Here is a 22365-nt window from a genome sequence, read left to right as displayed (position 1 = left end):
ATCCGATCTTGTTCCTACAAAAAAGCAAGAGCAGGTTATTTACCTGTGAATTCCTTAACCTAGGTATGTACCTAAGGTACCTACCTACATAATATTCAATGTTATGTACCACCACAATACCTTAATGCTCATTGGGTTCGGCTTCCGATAATTCGATACTTACACCGTGGTTGCCGTGATATAACTAAGCTTATATGCTCACAGGTACTCTCCACCTGCCTTCTTTATTCACTCAGTTTCAAGATAAGGTTTCCTTACATTGGAGTTGCCTTCTTCCGCTTAACTTGGGATGGGTTATTTATAATAACTGACCCTTGCCAACTTCTTTTCATTAAAACTTCCCCTCGGACATCACGATATAGGCCATCTTTCGAACCAAATCCAACAAAGATGTGGTTTAATCTTGTTGTAAGCGTAGTAGCAGTGCTGCTTTTCACCGGTAAGCATCCAGAAGAGAAAGAGGACGGTTTGTTAAACAGTGTATCTATTCTAACAGAAAGGCTACCCATTCTAGTTGGCGGCTTTGCTGACCCTTGTCGCGGTGTCCCGCCTGCTCGGTATCCGTTCAAGCTGGCCGAAGGCTGGATAGGCAAGAAAGTGGGAGATGGACTATCTTCGCCTCGTGGTATGGTTATTGATAGTGCGGATCGACTTCTAATTGTGGAAAAAGGGGTCGGGATCAGCCAACACAAGCTCGATATCGACGGGTGCATTTATTCCTCGCGTATTCTTATTCCTATGCCCGACCTGAACCACGGAATTTATCTTGGAATAGATGGCAATACACTATATGCCAGTTCAACCACAAAGGTTTTCAGATGGCCATACAAATCCAAAACTGGCGATATAGATGGAGAGCCAACTATTGTGATTTCAGGCATGTCGCCCAACAACCACGTCACAAGAACATTGATCATCCCACCCCATCAACCAGACCTTCTAGTCGTTTCTCACGGTTCCACGGGCAACGTCGACTATGCTGCTGTCGACCCGGGAATAGCAAGGGCTACTGTCAAAGTCTTTAATATCTCGGCCCCGCCAACCGGTGGTTACAACTACGTCAAAGATGGCTGGCGTGCTGGATATGGCTTGCGAAACGAAGTAGGATTGGTATTCGACGGCAATAATATGTACGACAACCCCCCCCTGTTGCTTTTAAAGGGAAAATAAGGGAATGATCTTACTGATTCTACGTAGGCTCTGGGGCGTAGAGAATAGCGCCGATCAACTCACACGCGACATCAACGGAACATCGATAGATATTCACAACGACAATCCAGCCGAGGAACTCAACTTCCTTGGCGATGTTACGACTCCTAATGATAATGTGAGCAATTTTTATATCTATATAATCTTTCAGTTAATCGTGACATGTTCCACGAAGAGAAATTCTTTTAACAGTCGATACTATAGTGGTATGGGTACCCGACGTGTTTTACGGTGTGGCAACCCGAGGCGGTCATCGCCAACGCTACTAGCGGGAACCAACTAGACGTCGGTCAGCAGTTCGTTCTGGCGCCGAACCAGACGTTCGACGACAACACATGTGCGCGAATGTCAACATCACCGCGGCTTACCTTCGAGGCTCACACCGCACCGCTCGATGCTAAATTTGACGCACCTAAGTACACCAATCTGTTCGTCACGTTGCATGGCAGTTGGAATCGCAATCCTCCAGCTGGGTATAAGCTTGTTGCGGTACCATTCCAACGTGATGCTGCCAATGGTGGAGCTTACGCTCCTGTCGCACCAGCTAATTGCAAGACCGGGTATGTAGATATCTTCTACCCGCCCGACGAAGGAAATTGCTCGTCATCAAGCTGCGCGCGACCTGTTGGACTAGTTTTCGACGGGGCTGGACAGTTATACATGTCAAGCGATACATCCGGCGAGGTGTTCAAGCTATACAACCCTTGAAGAGGATATTTTAAGGGACAAGGAAAGATTCCGGGAAGAGGAAGAAAACTACCTAATATATTGCTGGGGACTGAACGGTGTTTAGGTACTTAACAAAGGTATTTGCGGTGTCTTATGAAGAGGTCAAGAGCCTAGGGCTTGACAGATAAAAACTACACCCTCATCAGGGATCAATTGCCTGGTCGGAGTTATAGGGATTTGCGCGCATGAATTTCTAAAATACTCGTATAGTAGAAGAAAAAAATCGGTTGCGTTTATTATTCTCGCATTATGGGTACCTATCTAGGTACACCCCAATTCTTTTTGGTGAGTTCTTTCATTGTGAAGTAGAACACTTGGCCATTTTAAACACGTGAATTTCCGCCTGCTTTCTTCTCATCGACTACTTCGACTTGGTCTACCTCTGCCCCCATACCCATCTTCTCATTGAAGGCCTCGTCCTTGAGGTCAGCATCCGCATTACCGCGAAGCCCGATTCTGTACCATGGCAGTTCAAACAGACGATCCATGCTTTCCAGTGAACGGCCACTCGTCTCGGGGACGAAAAACCAGACCCATAGACCGCCAAGAATGGTAATCGCCGCGAAGGACCAGAATGTACCCATGGGTGAGATACCTCCTTGGGCTGTGGGTAGTAGCATATTAGGCACAGCGCGCGAGTTGCCGTATTGGTTTGCGAAATGTAGCGTCATGACGATAGAAGTAGAAAGGGCACGGATGCGCAAAGGGAACAGCTCGGCCGTCAGGAGGTATTCTATAATCGTGATTAGTAACTGTTATCCTGTTATCCTAGAAATAGGGGCTGGACGTTACATACGCATCGAGTTCCATCCAAGCGCCCAGCCGCATCCCGATATATAGATCATGGCGATAGCGCCACGGCTGGCACTTGCTTCAGCTTCTGGCAACACATAACTCTCATCTACTCCCAGCTCCGGGACCGCCGTTAGAAACCCGGCTACATAAATCATGGCAATTGCCTGTAATGTGATCCCAATGAGCAGGGCACGCTTGCGTCCGATGACGTCGACAAGAAACAAAGCACATATGACGGCCGACACGAATTTGACGATGCCGAATACACCAGTGACCAGCAGCGACTCATTCTGGCCACTAATGCCGAGGATTTTGAAAAGGTCGGGCGCGTATAAGGTGATAGACCCAGCTCCGGACCATTGAGACAGAAACTGAACCATGGCACTGAGATACAGGCGGTAGAGGTTGCTAGGAATTAAAAACATCTCCTTCAACACTCCGTACCAGTTAGATCCCATGGTAGCTTCAAGTTCTTCCTCGTGCGCGGTCCTAATGGCGTGTATCTCCGAAAGAACATAGGGGTGATCTACTGCCAGGTGGCGGATGTGAGCCATGGTCTCAGTAGCTTCGTCATGCTTTCCTTTCTTGATGAGGAAACGCGGCGATTCATACTGGAAGAACGTCAAGATGAAAATGAGACCAGAAAAAATGATATGCAGACTTGTTGGTGCGAGCTAGCAATCGTCAATGTTAGTCTCATGAGGTAGGTAATGAGAGGCAACGCAATAATACATACCCATCGGACGTGAGTGGAATCACCTAAGTTAACCTGGGCGCCGTAGTTGGTGAAGTAAGCGAGGACAATGCCTACATACACGAAACCCGTAAAGATACAAGTACACAGGCCACGGATGGAGGCTGGCGCAATCTCGGCAATCTATTTCAAGTCAACATTCCGTGTTAAACCGGGACCTATTCCAGTCTTTAACATAGGAGGATTCCAGAAGAAGCTTCTCAAATGGAAGATGAAAGATGAAATATGAAATTATATTCCGACATACTACGAGTAAGTTAGCGCATATAGACGACAGCATAGTAGGGAATAGTGAAGAGGGAATGGGGAAAGAAATAATTGGAGGATATACCATAAATAGGACCAACAACAGGGGTCTGGCCAACTCCAAGACCTGCGATGAATCGTCCAGCGTAAACAGCTCCAAGACTGCCACCATTGCCCATAAAGATTGCAATACCCAAAATCCACAAGACGCAAAGCTGGCGCGTAGCCCATATCCTACCGATGCGATCGCAAATGACGAAGGCGAATAAAGCTCCGCCAACAGAGCCAAGCTGGACCATGGAGGATACATTGGCCTTGATATTAGTCTTCTCGATATCGCTATATGAATCATAGTTGATTGTCCTCTGAAAATCCTTGGAATTGAACGCGCCCGAGATAAGACCCTCGTCAACCCCCCGGGCTGCGCCAAGGAGACCAAAGGAGATGACGGCGAACCATAGTCGCCAATTGAAGACGTTCTTGGGCTCTCCCAAGTCCTTCAATTTGAAGATATTGACGGGTTTCTTGACGCCTCCAGCCATTTTTATGTAGTCTATTGAGGAACACTAGACTCTACGGGAGCTGGCGGCTACTACTACGAGACAGACAACTACTTCTCTTCTCGTCAGGAGATCGCCCAGCTTATATAGGTAAGCGTAGCTCCTCTTTCATTAGTTACTCGACTATTATCTTACGCCGACTTTGAGCGACACGCTCCGCACGGGGCACGTCGCATCCAGCGTGACCTCTTCTCCAAATTCCAAATAGCAAAGAGGGAAAAGCACTACCTATGTAACCACCCCCATGCTATGTCTATGTGCTCCATGCTATATGCCCCGTGCTATGTGTAACCAAAGCCAAGAATCACCTATGATCCTGGTACAAATATACCTACTACTATGTAAGTATGTATGTAGGTACGCCATGGGGACCCCGCGTTTGGCTTCTCCTCACTCTCGGTGCTACTATGTAAGGATCCAGCGAGCGAGATATGGGGAATAGGGAATGGGGAACGGGGAACTGGGAACCAACCAACGATGCAATGTTACAATATTATAATATTTTCTCTTGGCTCTCCGATAACTTGGCAAGTTAGCTGCCGGCTTTCGCCATTAGAACTAACCCGATGCGTAGGGAGGCATAATAAGGGCCTGGGCAAAGGGTAGGGTTTATGTTAGGTTAGTAGGTTGTGCTTCTAACAACTTGGGCCAAGCTAACAATGAGGCGATATACACGATTAACCTAGTGACTACGGATGTTGGCATCGTCGGTCTGTATTTCAAGCTAGAGCTATGATAGACGGTGTAAGTTAGTTCGGTCAGATACGTAATAATCGCGTGACGCATTGGAATGCCCAGAGAGTAGCGTCTATCCTATTCCCTATTTATACCTTTCTCCGACTTACCAGCCTACGCTTTGGGTGCTCCATCTTGGAAAGCTAGAAATTGCACTTCCCCACGGGGAAACTATCGTGAGATTTTCATTTCACTTTTCTCTTTTCTGCTTTCCGTGTCTTGTTGCTCTTCACTTCTTACGTACGCCGTCAACAGGGCTCCGCAGTAACATCAGAAACCTGCCAACGACAAGCCGTCTATTATAAAACGCTTTCTACGCCGAGACAATGTAGTTCTTAGTGACAAAAACCTTTGATGCTGATTCTAAATAGGTATGATTGTGATCCAGCTAGCTGGCAAAGCACTTGGACCGAATCCGGTAAGGAAATAGGCGAGTATAATCTCCTTATCCCCACATCCGGATGCTAAGAGCTTTAGTTAGCCGGTAGAGATGAACAAGCACCAGTAGTTTAGCTACTTAGGTAGATATAAGACTACGGGCCGGTGCCGTACTTTTGCCGGCTTCTAATACCGCTACTGCTGATGCCAATATAAACCAAGATTTCGTAGCGTCTTGTCTAGACTGTCAGAGATGAGGCTTTGACAACTACCTAACCCAACACAAGGATAATTTCCTTTTATATCGGTAAACTACGTTGCTGTTGTCCTTGGGATTTTATATTGTATTAGAACTTGTCTCTTCTTGTTAGTTCTGATGTTGCCTATGACTATTGGAACTCTAAGTTGACACGTGAAATTTGTTGGAATACTACTTAGGGTAGAGACTGGATATAGTTACCAGGCCTAACTCAACCAGTAGACATAAACCAATAGGTATAACTAGTATTATATTATACTGTATAGTCCCTGCTAGTATTGTTGTCCAAGAATCTTATAAGTGAATTAGTAGTTTCATTTCTTTAACCCAGGACTATACCATGCGTTCAGGGGTTCGGAAGTGTTATCTTAACATTTCTCAACTTTCCATGTTTTTAATCCTTACCATGGAGCTATATTGGACACGTGGTATTCTTGGCGGTCTTCTCTTTCATGGGAGTAAAAGTAGTTCGATATATGCATTCATAGGTTAAGTTCACTTGCCTCCGTGAAAAAGACTCTCGGACCTTTGGACGGGGTGGCGAGGAAACGGCGTACAGCCGAAGCAGAGCAGATAATATCCCGGGAAAAGTAGGAACCGGAACCCATCGCGTATGTTTGGCGCCGTTGGCTCATCTTAGATAGCTTGTTCGCGTTGTCGGCACAAATATGTAAGTGACTACCTAGGTTAACAGATAAGTATTCCGTCTCACCGTGCATAGGCTGCGCGACGGGCTAGGACCTCTTCTGATGCGGACATTCGAAATCGTGGGTACGGCATTGAGGGAATATTTCATAGTTTGGCTTGGTGTAAGTAGCATTTATAAAATGAAATAAAAATAGAATAAAAACCCTCACCCAATTTCTTCACCTGGTAAACATGCGACAACCAAAAAATAGGGCGTGTGAAATCACACAATGAACTCAAGTCTTGGCCGTAAGGTCCAGATCGCAGTCCTTAGGGCTAAGCGACATCGTATTGTCCTCCCGGATCTTGTGTTCAGTCGCACCCGGCTTTATCAGTGGGCTAAGCTTGCAGCCGCCTATAGGATAGCTCTCGCTGGTGCCACGGCATTTTCACGTCGTAGCGCATCTTCTTTCGCAGCAGGAGGGAAGGACAAGATCTGGAAGCTCGTGCGATAGGGTTTAAAGGTCACAGTTCCGATAGATTGTTTGCGCTGCGTTTCCCAAGACGAAGAGACCTAGATCTAGACCTAGACTTGCTGATGGTCCCTCAGGATAATATTAAATAAGAAACTTGGCGACAGCGACATGGCCTGTTAATAACTTAGCCTCTCCACAGCAGGGTCCGGGCGATATGGCCAAAATCGCCGGTGATGTCCTTTATTTTCTTGGGAGTCCCCATCTCCCCCCACACATCTTTAGGACAAGCCGTTAGGGGTTAGGCTCGCATGTTAAGTACAGAATCCTTTACGCCTCAGAAAATATTGTGGCGTAATGGGACGCCATGAGGATCTACTATCTTCAGTAACCTAGGTTGGTGACTTGTGTGTCTTAGAGTATCGAGTTTAAGTGGATTGGGGTTCTCCAGCTTTGGCATACCTGAGGTATGTAGATTAGGTGTGTGACATACTAACCTAGGTTAGTAGGATCTCTATCCCAGCGTGGGGAAATGAGGGGATGGCCAGGGAAGTAAATCGTATGAGGATCTAGTAATATAGCTATATGAGCTGTATGAGTCCGTGTTCGAGAAAATGCTGTTTAGTACCTAGGTTAGGCCCTTAGGGCTCCCCTGTCCCGTTATATTTACTTGTGCGGCTGACCATTCGGCTTCGTTCGGTATGCCGTTGCTACATATTCTCGCCTCCAACAATGATGTAACTTCGTGATAATGCACGACCTCATAGTATGTAGGTATTGAATCAGATTTGTAATACACTAGGCCCGCGGCTTGCTCGAGATGCATACGCTGATATTCTGGATATTCTGAGAGCTATGTACATACATCATACCCCATAAAGGTACCCAATGTATGTAGTGTGGTAGTATGGACGTCTGGAAGTACGTGGTAATAAAAGTACAACAGAAATCCAGCACATGCCTTACCCTACCCTAAAAAAACACGGACGCGATTTGAGCAAACGGAACCAAAACTCTCCCCTCCCCATCCCTCCCCATCCCTCATCATCTCCACAGCCGTCAGCCGTCAGGGGCGAGAAGCAGCAGCTCTCTAATTCAACCTAGTAGGTTTATCAGTTTACCAGGTTACCAGTTTACCAACAGCCCTTGCCTTCTTCCTCCTCTTTCAACGCAACGCTTATATCATAGCTTCCGTACACTACCGATCGTCGGATAGTCTAGCCCATAATATGAAAGAAACCTCGTGGTCTTTTTGTTCTTGGCTCGGATCTCAAAGAAAAATGGCAAGAGTATTCGATAGGCCAAGCCTGTAGAGCCCGCGATGGTACCGCCCTCGGGTGTTTCTTCTCACTCTCATGACTGTTGGCAACATAACGTCAGCTATCCGCCCAAATATCTACCCAATCATCATCTCCGTAACTTGCATATGGGATCCCGGTAGCTCCAGGGATCCCATTCCATTCCCCCGCACCACCCCAAGATTAATCCCCTAGACCGCCTACATAGAGGCAAGAGGACCTTCGGGTTGGGTTGGGGTGATGACCAGGTTGTTGTATGTAGGAAACCACATTATAATAACCTGTCGAGTATCCCGTATTATCTCCATTATCTCCCGTAAGCCGTAGCCATTTATTCCATCACTTTTTTCTCTCATCCCGGCCTCTGTTAAATACGACCGAGTCCCTCCTGACTCTGGTCATTGTGTGTTCTCTTATTGTAGTGAACATCGCACAAACGAGAGCCTCATTTGCTTGATATAGCTCAGCAATGGCGACAATCGCTAAGAACGAAGGCGCACCAGCGCCTCACAACTCTTATGGAAATGTAATTGTCGATGAGTCCGACATGCACCCTCCTCATCATGGCATGTCGGCGAGAGAATATTTGGCTACGCGTATCTCTACGCTGAAGCCACCCATGACGAAAGCACCCAACCCGATTCGCTTAATTAGAATGCTGAATCGACACCAATGGGCTTTCTTTGGTGTCGCATTTTGGGCCTGGGTAAGTCTGACTGTTTGCTCCTCTTCTATCTCTGTGTCGTCGTCGTCGTCGTCGTCGTCGTTGTTGTTGTTGCTGACCGTGTTCGGCAATCTGTTGTGTGAATATAGACATGGGATGCTTTCGATTTCTTCACTGTATCCTTGACAGTTGACGACTTGGCCGAATCGTTCGACAGGACCAACACGGATATCACATGGGGCATTACGCTTGTCCTCATGTTTCGATCTGTCGGCTCCATCATGTTCGGTATCGCGTCTGATCGGTACGGTCGCAAGTGGCCCTTCATCGTAAATAACTTGCTATTTATCGTACTTGAATTGGTATGTCGCTTATTTGCACATCACTTACACCACTTACACCACTTACATCATGGTTCATGCTCCCCAGAAAATCCATTGGAGGGTTCCACCCCCAAGCCCCAAGCCCCAAGAACACCCCCATGAAGTTACCTCGTAGCGTGACGTTCCTTAAGCTCGGGATGTCAATCACTATCCCACAGCTTGGCGCCGCTTGGCGCAGCGTTGGCAAAGCTTCGTTTTTGTGGTTCCAGCGTCGCGTTTGAGCGATATTCCTCTTTTTAAGAGTAACTTCGGATCGCTAACTTGCGAATTATAGGGAACCGGTTTCTGTAATACGTACGGTCAATTTCTAGCTTGCCGAGCTCTCTTCGGAGTCGCTATGGGCGGTCTTTATGGAAATGCCGCCGCAACGGCTTTGGAAGATCTACCGAACGAGGCCAGAGGTTTAATGAGTGGTATCCTTCAGCAAGGATACGCTTTCGGTTATCTCCTCGCCACAGCTTTTGCCCGCGGTTTGGTCAATTCCACCTCTCACGGATGGCGTCCTCTATTTTGGTTCGGCGCCGGACCCCCTGTCCTTTTCATCATCTGGCGTTATTTTCTGCCCGAGACCAACACATACATAGAACACCAGGCAATGCGACGTGCTAATGGAAGTATCGGCAAGACGTTCATGGAGGAGGGCAAGGTTGCTCTGAAGCATCACTGGATGTTACTCACCTACTTGGTCCTCCTCATGGCTGGTTTCAATTTCATGTCTCACGGTTCTCAGGACTTGTATCCTACCATGCTGAAAAACCAGTTCAACTTCAACGCTAACCAAGTCACCATAACCCAAATTGTTGCGAATATTGGAGCCATGTCTGGAGGAGCTGTTGTAGGTTTCTGTTCGCAGATCTTTGGTCGTCGTCTCAGCATCATTGTTATGTGCATCATCGGAGGTGCTCTGCTATACCCTTACACGTTCGTCTCTAACGAAAGAATTATCGCCGCCGCATTTTTCGAGCAGTTTTGCGTCCAGGGTGCTTGGGGTGTCATCCCTGTGCATCTGATGGAATTATCGCCCGGTGCATTCCGAACCTTTGTTGTCGGCACCAGTTACCAGCTTGGTAATCTGGTCTCGTCCGCCAGCTCTACGATCGAAGCCACAATTGGAGAGCGTTTCCCCCTTCCGCCTAAGGGCACGGTAAAGCGGTATAACTATGGAATTGTTATCTGCATATTCATGGCTTGCGTTTATGTTTATGTTATCCTTCTAACTCTGCTCGGTCCTGAGCATCTGAGCAGGAGCATGGACGTCGGCCACGATGCCGATGCAGTAGAGGTAGCTGGCCAAGAGAGCGTCAGTAAAGCCGTCGGACACGGAATTACCGGACGCGAAGCTTCCGTAAGCGAGGATGGTGACCCAGAGAAAGGAACCGTTACTCATGCTCCTTAGGAGTAAATTTGCAATGACTCGACCATATTCGGAAGGGCACGGATCCGTGCCGATAAGTGGCATGCTGATGCCTAGTGACCCGCCGTGGGCGATTGTGTTGGATCTATATAACAGGAATCGCTAGCAACTGTCTGTCATTCACTGATGATCATGTTTGAACTTTTTTAGGATATCAGTTTTCCACAATGGGAATATCACGGATATTGTACTTGGATGGGATGATGAGGCCGGGAACATTTTTGATACCATTGACTTAGGATAGCGACACCGAAGTAGTCGTTCTGTATCTATGTCTTGATGATAATGACTGACTGATATGATTCGGAATAGAATTCATTATTGGTCTACAAGTACATAACTCATCTGGAAGTGAACCCATCCTTTGTATTATCGATGTGGTGCTACAAGGCAGTATCTTCTTGTCATTGGCACGACCATATTATCTTGGACGGCGAGTACTTAGCTGTAACTGTATGACTGGAGATCTCTTGGCCTCGAGTCCTGAGCGTGACCATTGTCATACGGCGGGTGTAGTTTTTCGGCCGGATAAAGCTTGAAGGTGGTAAGAGTTGCCGACCCAGGTGCCGAATGGTCAGCCCGGGTATTGTTCGTCTTGGCCGTGTTATGTAGCCATCGCATACATTAGCTAATGCGTCTCTCATATATGTTAGCAAGGCGCAATTATAGACTACCTAGGTACCTAACTAGGTAGTTAGCTTGATATCTTGCTCATATGCTCAACGATCTACATGTGAACGATGTCGTTCAACGCCAGGGGGTATCGTATCCGAGCACTTTTAGTGTCTCTTAGATTATTCGTAAAGGACAAATATTACAATGCAACTAGCTGTCCAGTATATATCCCAGATTGCCTAAATCTTTCCCAACGGGCTTCTATAAAAGCTTACCCTTAAGTCATTAAGGCTCGCAGTCTTAACTAGAGAGGCTTTTTTGCGGACGACTAATCCTCGACTAGATTTGGGTGCATAGAGTTAAGCAAGCTCTCTAAATTTACCCAGCTTCATAAGTTAATTCCTTTGGCTTATAGCAGAAAGAGGATGTGATTAGTTAATAAGGTTAATTAGGTTTATAAGCTACTTCTTCGACATGCACGCAAAACGGACATAATCAACAAGATAGGCACATTTACCTTCCAGATATCACAACAGCTGATTTTTTCTGTCTATGATTGGCTTTCAGAGTAGTCTCCATTGGGGGTGTGGCTACACATACTGCACATGCTATTAAGAGACAGGTTTTTGGACTCAACGTTGACGTCATAACCAAATCAACCTTCAGCTATCAACTCGTTTATGCCCGGGTTTAGGATCAACCAGGAATCAATAAACTCTTTTTACGCGAGCATGAGGTTAACTGATTCAGGTAGATATAGAAATTTAAGCAGTTAACCTAATCCATAAAAGAAATTCGTACACGTCTTGAAAAATCCTAGTGTTCCAATTACATCTTTATTTATTCCACCATAAATATGGAAATTAATATCCCTAACATTATCGACGCTGCCATGCCGAATCGCGGTAACAGGAACGTAGGAATTATTTCGTCTAACCTTGGTCCCAATCATAATGACCCTGGCTTTCTCTCAAAGGACTTTCCACATTCTCCCCCAAAGCTATATGTCACTGCTGAAGACGATGAATTCGATCTACTCACTCTTAATGAATGGAAGAGTGAGGGGTTCAACGTCGAGTATATACCTATGGGCAACGGCGGTAATGAGTATCGAATGAAGTTAGAATCATTAAGTAGTCGCAACTTGGGCCCCTGCGAAACCTACGGCATCATTGGTATGTTCGCAGTCTAGACAGACTAAAATACCGTTCTCTAGGCTCTAGCTCTCGGTTTTTTACTGCACAAGAGAGTCATGTATCACGTATTACTTTCTAACGGTAGTCCAGCGTACGGCGATGCGGCCGGCTTCTGCTTGGAGCACTTCCACGTACTCCATAATAATCCCGAGTTTAAGCTCTGCTGTCTCATCGCATACTATCCTACGCGCATTCCAGACACGCGTACCAAGTTCCCGGGTGGTATCCATGTACTTGTTCACCTTACCACCGGCGAAGAAGTTAGCATAGTGAAGCAGACGCAAATAGTAGGGATCCAGGGGAAGAAAAGGACCGATAAACGAAAAATCGATCGTGGCATGGGTACTGGCGGGACAATGCAAGTGTCGTATCCGAGCTACACCTACAACGCAGTACCCGGGTTTGCAGAACATGACCTGGACGAGTTTGATAGAGTCAGCGCAGAACTCAGCTGGAGCAGAAGCCTAGCAACGGTGCAAAGTGCGTTTCGGAGAGACGCCGACCTGGAGAAGGTGCTCGAGCAGAATATTGAAAGTACGTGAAAAGCTTACCCTCCTTTTTTCATGATGCTTGCCTGGCCCGTTCGACAATATAAAATAAATGAACAAGATGGTACCCTTAATATCGTTTAACTACCTTAATACCGTTAACACCTATCAGGTAAATTCTACAGCCGCAACTTGCAACAGACCTTGTCAACTTATACGACTCACAAGAGTCCTCACGTCACCTATGTCCCTACCTTGACGGGAGCCATTGGCTCCGAAGAGCTCCAGAGATTTTATTCCGAGTTCTTCATTGATAGGAACCCCGAATCCATGAAACTCACTTTGCTTTCACGTACAATCGGTTCCGACCGTGTCGTCGATGAGTTACACGTCTCTTTCAAGCATACGCAAGACATGCCTTGGATACTTCCAGGTGTACCCCCGACTAACAAAAAGGTCGAGATTCTCATAGTAAGCATCGCGACTTTACGGGGAGGCAAATTATATCACGAACACGTCTACTGGGACCAGGCCAGTGTGCTAGTACAAGTGGGTTTATTGGATCCGAAAGTAGTGCCGAAGAAAGCCAGCGATGCAGGAGTTAAGCGGTTGCCAGTTATGGGGAGGCGGGCGGCTAAGAGTGTACTGGTCGGCTACGACGAGAGTGATGAGGGCGAGGCCACAAACGAGTTGATACCTGAATGGGATGACGACGCTGACGACGCTGACGACGCTGACGACGCTGTAGGTAACACAGCAGACGAGGGCGACAAGAGTAACGGTGCCAAGACTAAGGAGGCAGAAAACGATGAGAGGACAACAGAGGGATTGGGAGACAGGAAACCTGAACAGTTTACACCAAGTCAAGAACAGTATGAAGATACGAAAACGCAAGGCGATTAATGGGACTTGTTGTTTTGACTGATACGAGCCTAAGGATGTTCCCTGTTGAAAGAGAATGGGAATTTGTCTCAAATAATGTACGTTTGGATATATCGACAGTGTGTACCGGTTTCTAGCCGCCGATCTTTAGCTCAACTCGGGTCGTCTATAATATTATTAATGTTGTTTTCCATCGACACTGCGCTACGAAGATGTAAAACCATGGCTCTCAAGTGGTCGATCTAGATGGACTTAGATTAGGCAATTAGTTAGGTAGCAAAATGATGGGTCTGAAACTAAATAGTCGTGAGGTTCAACCAATGGTTTAGAAGCAATGCCCATTCGTATATCGATTGACGTCCGTTCTCAAGGGCTGTGCTGGCTTTGGCGTGCCTTATAGCCGGTGCCTGCATTGCTCGAGATTATATGTGGCTTTTGTATACATAGCCAACTATTATATTTATTATACATCATACATTATACATTATCAATATTTTAATATAGGTGTCAACGACTAAATGTGTATGATAATTATTCGTAAAGTTAGTTAAATAGGTACTTATCTTTCCTTATTATTTCTTATATAATATGGTGTTTGGATGAACTGCATTGCCGCACAGTTTATGCTGTATACCGGCCGTACAGGAGGGCGGAGTACCGAATAAGAAAGCTTATCCGCCGCATCGCATCCGCAGGCTAGGGTGGTTTTAATCGGGGTATCGGAGTCCATGTCGCCCCGATTCGTCACCCGATTCGTTTCAAGTTAGTACAATCCACGACGAAACATAAATCTCTGGGCGCATTTATGCGTCATCAGATGTCTTTTATCCAGTATCGGTATCCCATCCCCCTGTTGCGATAAGGTCCCGGATCAGCCAGACTTCCCCATCCCGATGTACGATGCCGAGTGTCCCGCCACAGCGAATCGGGCGTTTATCGAAACGAATGCCGGACCAGAAGTGCGTATGTACACTACAAGGACTTCAAAAAGTTTAACCCTACATACATATGTACGAGGGCCTACAAGGCTGGAAACGCCAAACCAACTACTACTTCAACTACCGTGATAAATCGTGCCGGATCGGCAGGGGCCATGGCAAGTTTCCGACCAGGTTGTGGGAGGGATGTCTGTTTTATAACCCTGGTGATCCGCGCTTTTCGGCCCCATTGACCTTTGAACATGGGCTTATTTTGTGTAGGACGGAACAGTCAAGACGAAGATCAATCGCATTGGCCCTCTTCATAAGTCTTTTCTCTGTGCTCACCGCGCTCTCTCGCTGTACCAGAATCGTTTACCATAGGTTTACCACAGGCATGTAGGCGAAACGATGCGGGCTCCCCTTGTTGTGCTCGATACGTACAACGTAGACAAACGTCCATTTGACGGCGATCAATCACTTAACGCAGGGTCGAGCCCAACTCGACTCCACTGAGAACACACGATGGACTATTACCAACCGCCATCTGTGCGACATGATCATCGCAAGGTCATCTCAAGGCCATCGTCGCAAGGACGCTAATAGAAGGATAAGTAAGACATGTATCGCCGTGTATTTTGCGACGATTTCCTTTTCTCACCATCTCTTTTCTCATTCCATCTTTAATCATCCGACCAGACACTGCCGGCAGCGTCTTTTTTTTTTTACCTTTCGTTTTTTCCCCATTACCTTCGCTTCAGATTCTGTATTTCTTATATACCGCTTATTTTTCTTCGTCAGTTTCTGTTTTCTTCCTTCAAAATGGGTTTCGGGGTACTAGAGGATAGGCATATGACCCGCCCGCCGGGGACATCGAAGCTTGGCGAGGATGAGGGTCCGTCCTTCGATACAGGTCAGTTATGGGAGCTCCGCTTGCGATGCCGTCCGTTATCCTCCGTGCTAAATAAAATATGCATTTTTAGCGAGCGTCGGCGAGTTAAAGAAAGATGGCGATATCATCCTGGTGCCGCAGCCGAGCGATTCGCCTAATGATCCCCTCAATGTCAGTATTCTCGATTTGCAAACGCTTAAGTGGCTGAGGACTGATGAAGAGATATAGTGGTCAAATGTCAGGAAAAACGCAATCATGCTCATTCTCGCCTTCAGCTCCGGCGTTACAACCTCGTAAGTAGGCCCGGAGTCGTAGCTTTTACTGTACACGGACAATCTAACGTAAACAGGCTTGGCCCGATGATTTCACCTGGTTTGGTGATAATCAGTAAACAGTACGATGCCAGCCCTGACACGGTGGCTACCTTCATGGTCGGGTCTATTCTTCTGTTTACGGGTGCCGCGACTTTCTTTTCGGCTTCGGGAGCAAATATCTGGGGAAAGAGGCCGTTCTTCGTGATATCTACGCTATTGCTGTTGATATCGAACATCTGGGGTACTTTTGCCGATGTACGTCAAGCCATGGTGTTCTTCACCTTTTCTCCTCGCTGCCTGTACTAACACACCCTATAGTCATTCGGTTCATTGGCCGCTATGCGTATCTTTCAAGGTATCGCCTCTGCTCCCCTAGAGACGCTAGTCACGTCGACGGTTTCGGATCTATTCTTCGTCCACCAGCGAGGATTACGCCTATCATTGTGGGGAGTCATGTTAGGGACTGGCGTTTTGCTGGGTCAGATCATCTCTGGTTACATCATCGAGTCAATGGGTATCTCCGGTACCTTTGCTATTAGTGCGCTCATCTTCTGCCTGATTTTACCCCTCATGTATTTCGTAATCGTCGAGACCACGTACACGAAGCCGCCTACCACCAAGTTCGACGACAAGCGCCCCGGGTCGCGAGCATCCTCGATAGGGAGTTTCGATCTTAAAGGCGACGACCCAGCCAACGAGCCAAAGGAAAGCTACAAGAGCCAGCTCCGTATCTTCCGTGGCCGATTATCGAACGACTCCTTCTGGAAGGGCGTTATTAAGCCATTCCCTCTCATTTGCTTCCCTGCCGTCATATTTTCCACTCTCGTATACGCGTCTTTCTTTTGCTGGCTCTTGATGATTGGTGTCTTGTCTGTCAACATCTTCACCGCGCCTCCGTACAACCTTACACCGGCAGAGGTTGGACTCACCAACATTCCCCTGGCCATTGCCACGTTAATCTTCTCGCCACTTTCCGGATGGATGGCTGACGCAGTCCCTGTTTGGTTGGCAAAGCGGAACGGGGGCGTTTTCGAGCCTGAATTCCGCTTGGTCCTTATGGCCATTGCTATCCCATTCAGCACAATTGGATTTATCGGGTTCGGAATCGCTGCTTCTGAAGGGTTATCCTTAACCTGGTGCTTAGTATGGATTACGATGCACTCGGTAGCCGTGCCATTCGCTGCTCAGGCATCGGTCAGCTACGTTATTGACTGTCATACCAAGGATGCTAACCAGGCATTCGTGACTATCAACTTCGTCAAGGCGCTTTTAAGCTTCGTCGCCTCGACCATCGGAAACGGACTGCTTATTGAGCACGGACCTAAGGTCCTATTCATCGGAATCGCAATGCTAAACCTAGGAATCAGCCTGCTCACTATCCCTAGTTACATCTACGGCAAGAGGCTAAGGAGCTGGGTGGCGAGGAGTGAATGGGCCAAGAAGATTTGAACGGTGCAACAACACAAGCCTTTTCCCTGGCGTGTTGGATCTATGCCTGTATTGTATAGGATATTTTATGACGGTGGACTTGGTTGAATCCTGTATCTTGGGGTTCTTGGGAAACGGACGATATGACGCGAACGGCTGGCCGAATGTATTTTTCCATGTTATTAAAGAGATATGTCAGTAATGTGCATTAGCCATTTTAATTATTCTAGCAAGCTAGGAGCCAAACCTGTCTATCACAAGTGATCACATCAACGTGTACATGTATGCTGTTCGTGATCTATTAATACTAACATGGCAAGTCAATAATTATGAAATCATCGAGGCACTTAGGCAGAATTTTAAATAATATCAACTCAATCATATTATATTACTGAATCGATAGTAAGTTATTAATAGAGATGAGAACAAGCTTTATTGTAGGCAACATAAGAAAGTGTATCATATGATGTCTTAATACAAGCTGCTAGAACATGCTGTAAGTCGTCGACTTGTATGACCGTTTCGTCCCGAAACCGGTTCGAAATATGAAAGCATTCCCGCTATGATGAATATGATGATTAAAAATTCGTATAATCCTCCGCCCTCCTAAAACATGTCCAAGGGTTAAGGTTACAGGATATAATCAACCGCGCCCCCAACCCTTTATAGTTTTGACTCACTACGCCTTTCCATGAGGCCGATGGCGGTGAGGGTTCTCCTGGTTGGCCACGAGGCAGTCGCCACACTGCAGCTCGCCATCCACACGCTGAAGCCGGCATCGACACTCGCATTTGCATCCTTTGTATGAGGGTTCATTCTTGCCCCATAACTCAACCCTCTCGCATCTGAGGCAAAAAGTAGGCTGTGGCTCGGCAGAGGTGTGACCGGAGTTGCTGACGTATACTGTAGGGATCCGCGCGAGATCAGGACACTCGCATTGAATGCACGCACAGTGAGGTCGGTTGGGTACTGTGACCATGGTATAATAATGTGGGTTAGGACGGGACGTTGGCTCAGTATCGAGGAGAGTGAGAGAGCCCATTCGAGATATATAGTCGTCGGATTGAGTAGTTGGTTGGACTTCATGTAGCCCGGGTGTGTTTGAAGACTGGCTAGCCATGGCGAAACTAGATGTTCTTTGTTGTTAGATTCTCGTTTTGTTTATAAGAATAGCCGTTGAGATTACGTACTTTGATCTTTTTTAATCTCCTTGTTATTAATTTGTGAGGCTTTGTCTCTTCAGGGGCGAAGGAATCTGGCAGTGGTTATTCGATATGCCTAGGGGTTGGCTTCAATAATACATTCGAGAGATTCGAAAATATGAAATGAATTGCTTTGGCTTCTTCTCCATAACTGGAATAGTCGGGGGGAGGACGAGAATTTATACCTGATCGGAGACACATTGACATTGTAGTTAACCTCACAGAGTTCAGTGATACTACGAACCTACGCTCAACCCCTTTAGTATTAATAGAAACCGAACGAAAGAAAGCGTAGCATCACGGGCTAATAATTCGTGTATACTTTAAGCTCAGACATGCCGCTCATACTGTTGAGATAAGCGTAATAACATATAGATTTCATGACTCTATTTCACCCAACGTATTAGATTTATTTATTACGTTGCTTTTCCAGAGGCAATGGGCTTTCACTCCATAGAGGCCCATTGATGGAAGTATGAGACTCGGACTCTAATTGTATGTGAGAATTAGGTTAAGCAACCTCGTAAGAAGAAGTGTCTGGCTTGGGGGGATCATTGTTTAATCATCTGATCTCATTGTCGTTTAAGTATTATACATTAGGCACATATCATAATTCTTCTAGTTCGCCAATTGACCATTTTAATGCAAGCGAGACACTATACTGGTATTAATGTAGATTATTAAATAAAACTACAACTCATTATGATCGCCATACAAGTAGACTGTCCTCGCCTATGGTATCATATATCAAAGTAAATCATCATCTCCAGCCTTGTCATTGATGTTCTTGCCAACTTTTTCCAGTAATGTCTTTAGTTGCTCAACGTCCTCTCTCAGCTTCTTGACCTCTAACATGGTAGGATCCTCTTCGATGTTAGCTTTGCTACTAGCAACCTTCTTTGCCCAGCCCTCGCTTTCAAAGTCAATATCGTTCGCCATCTGCTCCCATTCCTCTTCGGTATCATCGTCTTCCTCGCCCCTCCTCCTATTTCGACGGATATCTTTAGCTGCCCTGACTTCGAACAAGGCAGAGCAAAAGAGTAAGGGGGAGTATATTATTCCCATCACAATGTCATTAAGACGTTCGTATTGCTTCTTCGGCATCCACCACTCGAAAGGAATGATTAAGAGAAATATTTCAATCAAGTTGAACGGGGCGATAAAAACGTTCTCGTCTGGTGCACGCACGAACTGCATGGTCTTCTGAGAAAAGAGCGCCAGAAACTCATCGTCAGCGTTGTCGTATATATCCTCGTAGGCACTGTTGTAAAGTGCAATTAATACATTTAGCAAGATTACCATGACGACGAATGTAAAGAGATAGTAGAGGATGATTCCAAACGGCGGGCTAAAACGTTCAAACCCGCTGAAATCTGGGCTTTGCATGATAGCATTAGCCATAGCTTGTAGGATGAACATCGTATCCTCTCCCGTCATGTCGTCTGCATAATCCATGCCAATGAAAGCTATGCAATATGTTAGTTGCTTCTCGTACATACTCCTACTCTATACGTACCTTGCAAGAAACCGACAACGACAACAATTAGCAAAGCAAAGAAGATCATGCTTTCCTTCATCATCACCTTTAGCACAACAAGCATCGCACCGAAGAAGCGGAATGAATCCATATAGAGCAGCAGGCGGATCCAGAACATAGGCGCCGTAAACGCGAGGAAGTTATACGAAAGCTGGTTGAATTTCTGACGGGAATCGTCATCTGGTGAGTGGGTAAAGGCGACTATGCGCATAGCGAGCGAAACCATCAGTAGCGAGTATAGGACATTGTTGAATGCGTTCCAGAAGCTGAAAATGTGGTATCCGGCTTTATAGAACTTTGCCAATTCATCAAATAGGAAGCCAAACGTAAAAACGTAGAGTAAAATTTCGACAAAGTCCAGGTCACCATCAGGGTTAATGGTGTTGATCGCACCAGTGTAGAGAGCCAGGTAAACGAAAGAAATGATTAGTTGGAGGGCGTTTTGGTACATGGGCGCTCGCATGCGGTCGGGATCCAAATGAAGCATGAACGTAGTGTTGTCGCGATCCTTGTAGTCGACGAAGCTCGAAGGATCATTCTCGTCCTGGACGAGCCAACCTCTCCAGAGATAGTTAATACATTTCTGGTAGCCTGAAGAAGCAATTACACGCAGGGCATGAAGATCGACAGCTTTCTCGATAGCGTTAACAGGCGGGGTCTCCTCGCCGTCGACGACGATGGAGTAGCGCTTAAGCAGAATCGACTGTAGCAGATAAGGTATATCATCTTCAGACTCGATGATCTGCTTCGCTATGACCTCGCAAGCGGTAGCCCGGATTTGATGCAGGTCGGCATCCCAAAGCTCAACTACGGCTTGATGTTTAAACCAACGTTTGACAACCAAGAGGCAGAAGACTACACATGCGCTATTCTCTGACCCGCCGGCCTCTTTTGCAGCTTTAATGACTTTGGGTGTAATTATCTTGCTATGGGGCCGGGTAATTTGCAACTCTTCTAATTCGCATGGCACGCACTGTTCGATAAGGTATCGGAGGCGGAGGGCAACCTTGGTAACTTCTGGAGCGGGAATGGCAGATTCGACCGAATCGTCTTGATGAACGGGGAGGACTTCATATCAGAGAGCCCGACGAGTGTTAGCCCAGAAGCTCATGTCAGATCAATTGAAGAAAACATCTAAAGAAGCAAGGGCGAATAGCGAATATAGCTAAGTAGGGAATTTGATAGATGTGTGAATTGACTTACGTTGACGATGGGGTTCATGAATTGACCAATCGTGATGACCGTTCGACGGGTGACGATCCCATCCCAGGAGCTTCCTCCAATTGAACCTTCCCATAATCTTCTGTAATGCGCAATCGAGAAGATGTCGATATTTAGAAGTATCGTCCCGGCGAAGGGATAATCGAAACTATGATTAGAGCTGATTGTAGGGAAAGTATAAAGCTTGAAGAAGAGTTAAATATGCGAACAAAGAGGGGAAAGAGATAGCTATGTAGGTTAGGGAGGAATGGAAAAGGGTTAGTTAATACATGTCCTTGGCCTATGTACCAATGAGAACATCAATGAGGCGGATTGACGTCCCCCAAAAGTAGTGCCAAATGCGAAATTTCTTGATTTTATTTTGTTTTAACCCGCGATGCTTTTTGGTTGGAGAAATAAAAGTTGTTTCGCAAGCCGCAAGCTGCCATAACGTCATGCTGCCGCCCAGGTGGTGTACGTAATAGGTAGTACAGGCATGGGGAAATCTCGCATTGGTTCAAATACCTACTATTAGAATTTATTGGCCATCTTCATTGGATAAGTGGTTAGTCTACATGGCATATTTACATAAATACCTACCGCGAATACGCCAACTCTCCAACTCGTCATGATAAAATACTTGGAAGCTTCCAAGTCTCGTATTCCGTCTGTGATTTCTAACGCCTCGATCTAGGATCTCAGTCTAGAATCTTGATATATACCTAATTCGGGCCTTTACAATTGAGGTGTTCGCAATCATAGTTGGTAAAGAATATAGAGATACTCTTTACTTGGCTCTCGGTTTATGAGTTGCATCATTTAGATGTCAACTATCGGTTGTCTAACCCTAGCCAATAGCGCTGCCTCGATTTCTGCAGAATCCCGGTGCAGCAACGATGAATTTCGCCAGTACGAGAATTCTATAAAGAAAAAAAAAGAAGAAAAATGTTAAATATACCTTTCGAAGGTATAGGCCCGACGATTTAGAATCCCGACGAATATATACAAATATGCCGCGCTCATATTATGATTTCTAAAACTACGGGTCTAGGCAATCCTGTGAAATACAAAGAGGCTGTTGTATGATTCATACATCTCCATTGACCTAGGTCGATTTTGTTGAGGTGAGGCTTCGTGGGATTACCCAATTGATTGGATAACAAAATCGGT

At 46.3% G+C, this 22365-nt stretch overlaps 7 protein-coding genes across 7 annotated transcripts; 4 read left to right on the top strand and 3 right to left on the bottom strand.

The window, feature by feature from the left end:
• Positions 1-52: 52 nt before the first annotated feature.
• On the top strand, positions 53-2180 carry F4813DRAFT_373472 (uncharacterized protein). The gene is made up of 4 exons (XM_049244817.1): positions 53-439; positions 515-1130; positions 1198-1327; positions 1414-2180. The coding sequence occupies exons 1-4, from the start codon at positions 391-393 to the stop codon at positions 1915-1917; spliced, it is 1299 nt and encodes a 432-aa protein (XP_049095751.1). The 5' UTR covers positions 53-390; the 3' UTR covers positions 1918-2180.
• On the bottom strand, positions 2149-4729 carry F4813DRAFT_373470 (putative MFS quinate transporter). Its single transcript, XM_049244816.1, has 4 exons — positions 3820-4729; positions 3470-3610; positions 2735-3407; positions 2149-2671 (listed from the first exon to the last, which is right to left on the bottom strand). Exons 1-4 carry the CDS (start codon positions 4273-4275, stop codon positions 2262-2264), a joined length of 1680 nt encoding a protein of 559 aa, XP_049095750.1. The 5' UTR covers positions 4276-4729; the 3' UTR covers positions 2149-2261.
• A 3803-nt stretch (positions 4730-8532) lies between these two features.
• On the top strand, positions 8533-10506 carry F4813DRAFT_383062 (MFS general substrate transporter; the record flags this gene model as incomplete). Its single annotated transcript, XM_049245893.1, has 3 exons — positions 8533-8769; positions 8877-9089; positions 9385-10506. The coding sequence occupies 3 exons, from the start codon at positions 8533-8535 to the stop codon at positions 10504-10506; spliced, it is 1572 nt and encodes a 523-aa protein (XP_049095749.1).
• Positions 10507-11853: 1347 nt separating this feature from the next.
• On the top strand, positions 11854-14218 carry F4813DRAFT_373463 (uncharacterized protein). Its single transcript, XM_049244815.1, has 3 exons — positions 11854-12314; positions 12426-12869; positions 12996-14218. Exons 1-3 carry the CDS (start codon positions 11996-11998, stop codon positions 13724-13726), a joined length of 1494 nt encoding a protein of 497 aa, XP_049095748.1. The 5' UTR covers positions 11854-11995; the 3' UTR covers positions 13727-14218.
• Positions 14219-14903: 685 nt separating this feature from the next.
• On the top strand, positions 14904-17612 carry F4813DRAFT_373453 (MFS general substrate transporter). Its single transcript, XM_049244814.1, has 6 exons — positions 14904-15236; positions 15424-15535; positions 15606-15685; positions 15743-15807; positions 15864-16083; positions 16147-17612. Exons 2-6 carry the CDS (start codon positions 15445-15447, stop codon positions 17275-17277), a joined length of 1587 nt encoding a protein of 528 aa, XP_049095747.1. The 5' UTR covers positions 14904-15236; positions 15424-15444; the 3' UTR covers positions 17278-17612.
• A 1-nt stretch (position 17613) lies between these two features.
• On the bottom strand, positions 17614-18555 carry F4813DRAFT_373452 (uncharacterized protein). The gene is made up of 2 exons (XM_049244813.1): positions 18447-18555; positions 17614-18383 (listed from the first exon to the last, which is right to left on the bottom strand). Exon 2 carries the CDS (start codon positions 18374-18376, stop codon positions 17936-17938), a length of 441 nt encoding a protein of 146 aa, XP_049095746.1. The 5' UTR covers positions 18377-18383; positions 18447-18555; the 3' UTR covers positions 17614-17935.
• A 344-nt stretch (positions 18556-18899) lies between these two features.
• On the bottom strand, positions 18900-21619 carry F4813DRAFT_373450 (uncharacterized protein). The gene is made up of 3 exons (XM_049244812.1): positions 21199-21619; positions 19975-21063; positions 18900-19924 (listed from the first exon to the last, which is right to left on the bottom strand). Exons 1-3 carry the CDS (start codon positions 21290-21292, stop codon positions 19206-19208), a joined length of 1902 nt encoding a protein of 633 aa, XP_049095745.1. The 5' UTR covers positions 21293-21619; the 3' UTR covers positions 18900-19205.
• Positions 21620-22365: the final 746 nt, after the last annotated feature.

Source organism: Daldinia decipiens (genome assembly GCF_022478715.1).
Source record: "Daldinia decipiens strain CBS 113046 unplaced genomic scaffold F4813scaffold_43, whole genome shotgun sequence".
Classification (NCBI taxonomy): Eukaryota; Fungi; Ascomycota; class Sordariomycetes; order Xylariales; family Hypoxylaceae; genus Daldinia; species Daldinia decipiens.
This window is presented reverse-complemented; position numbering and strand designations above follow the sequence as displayed.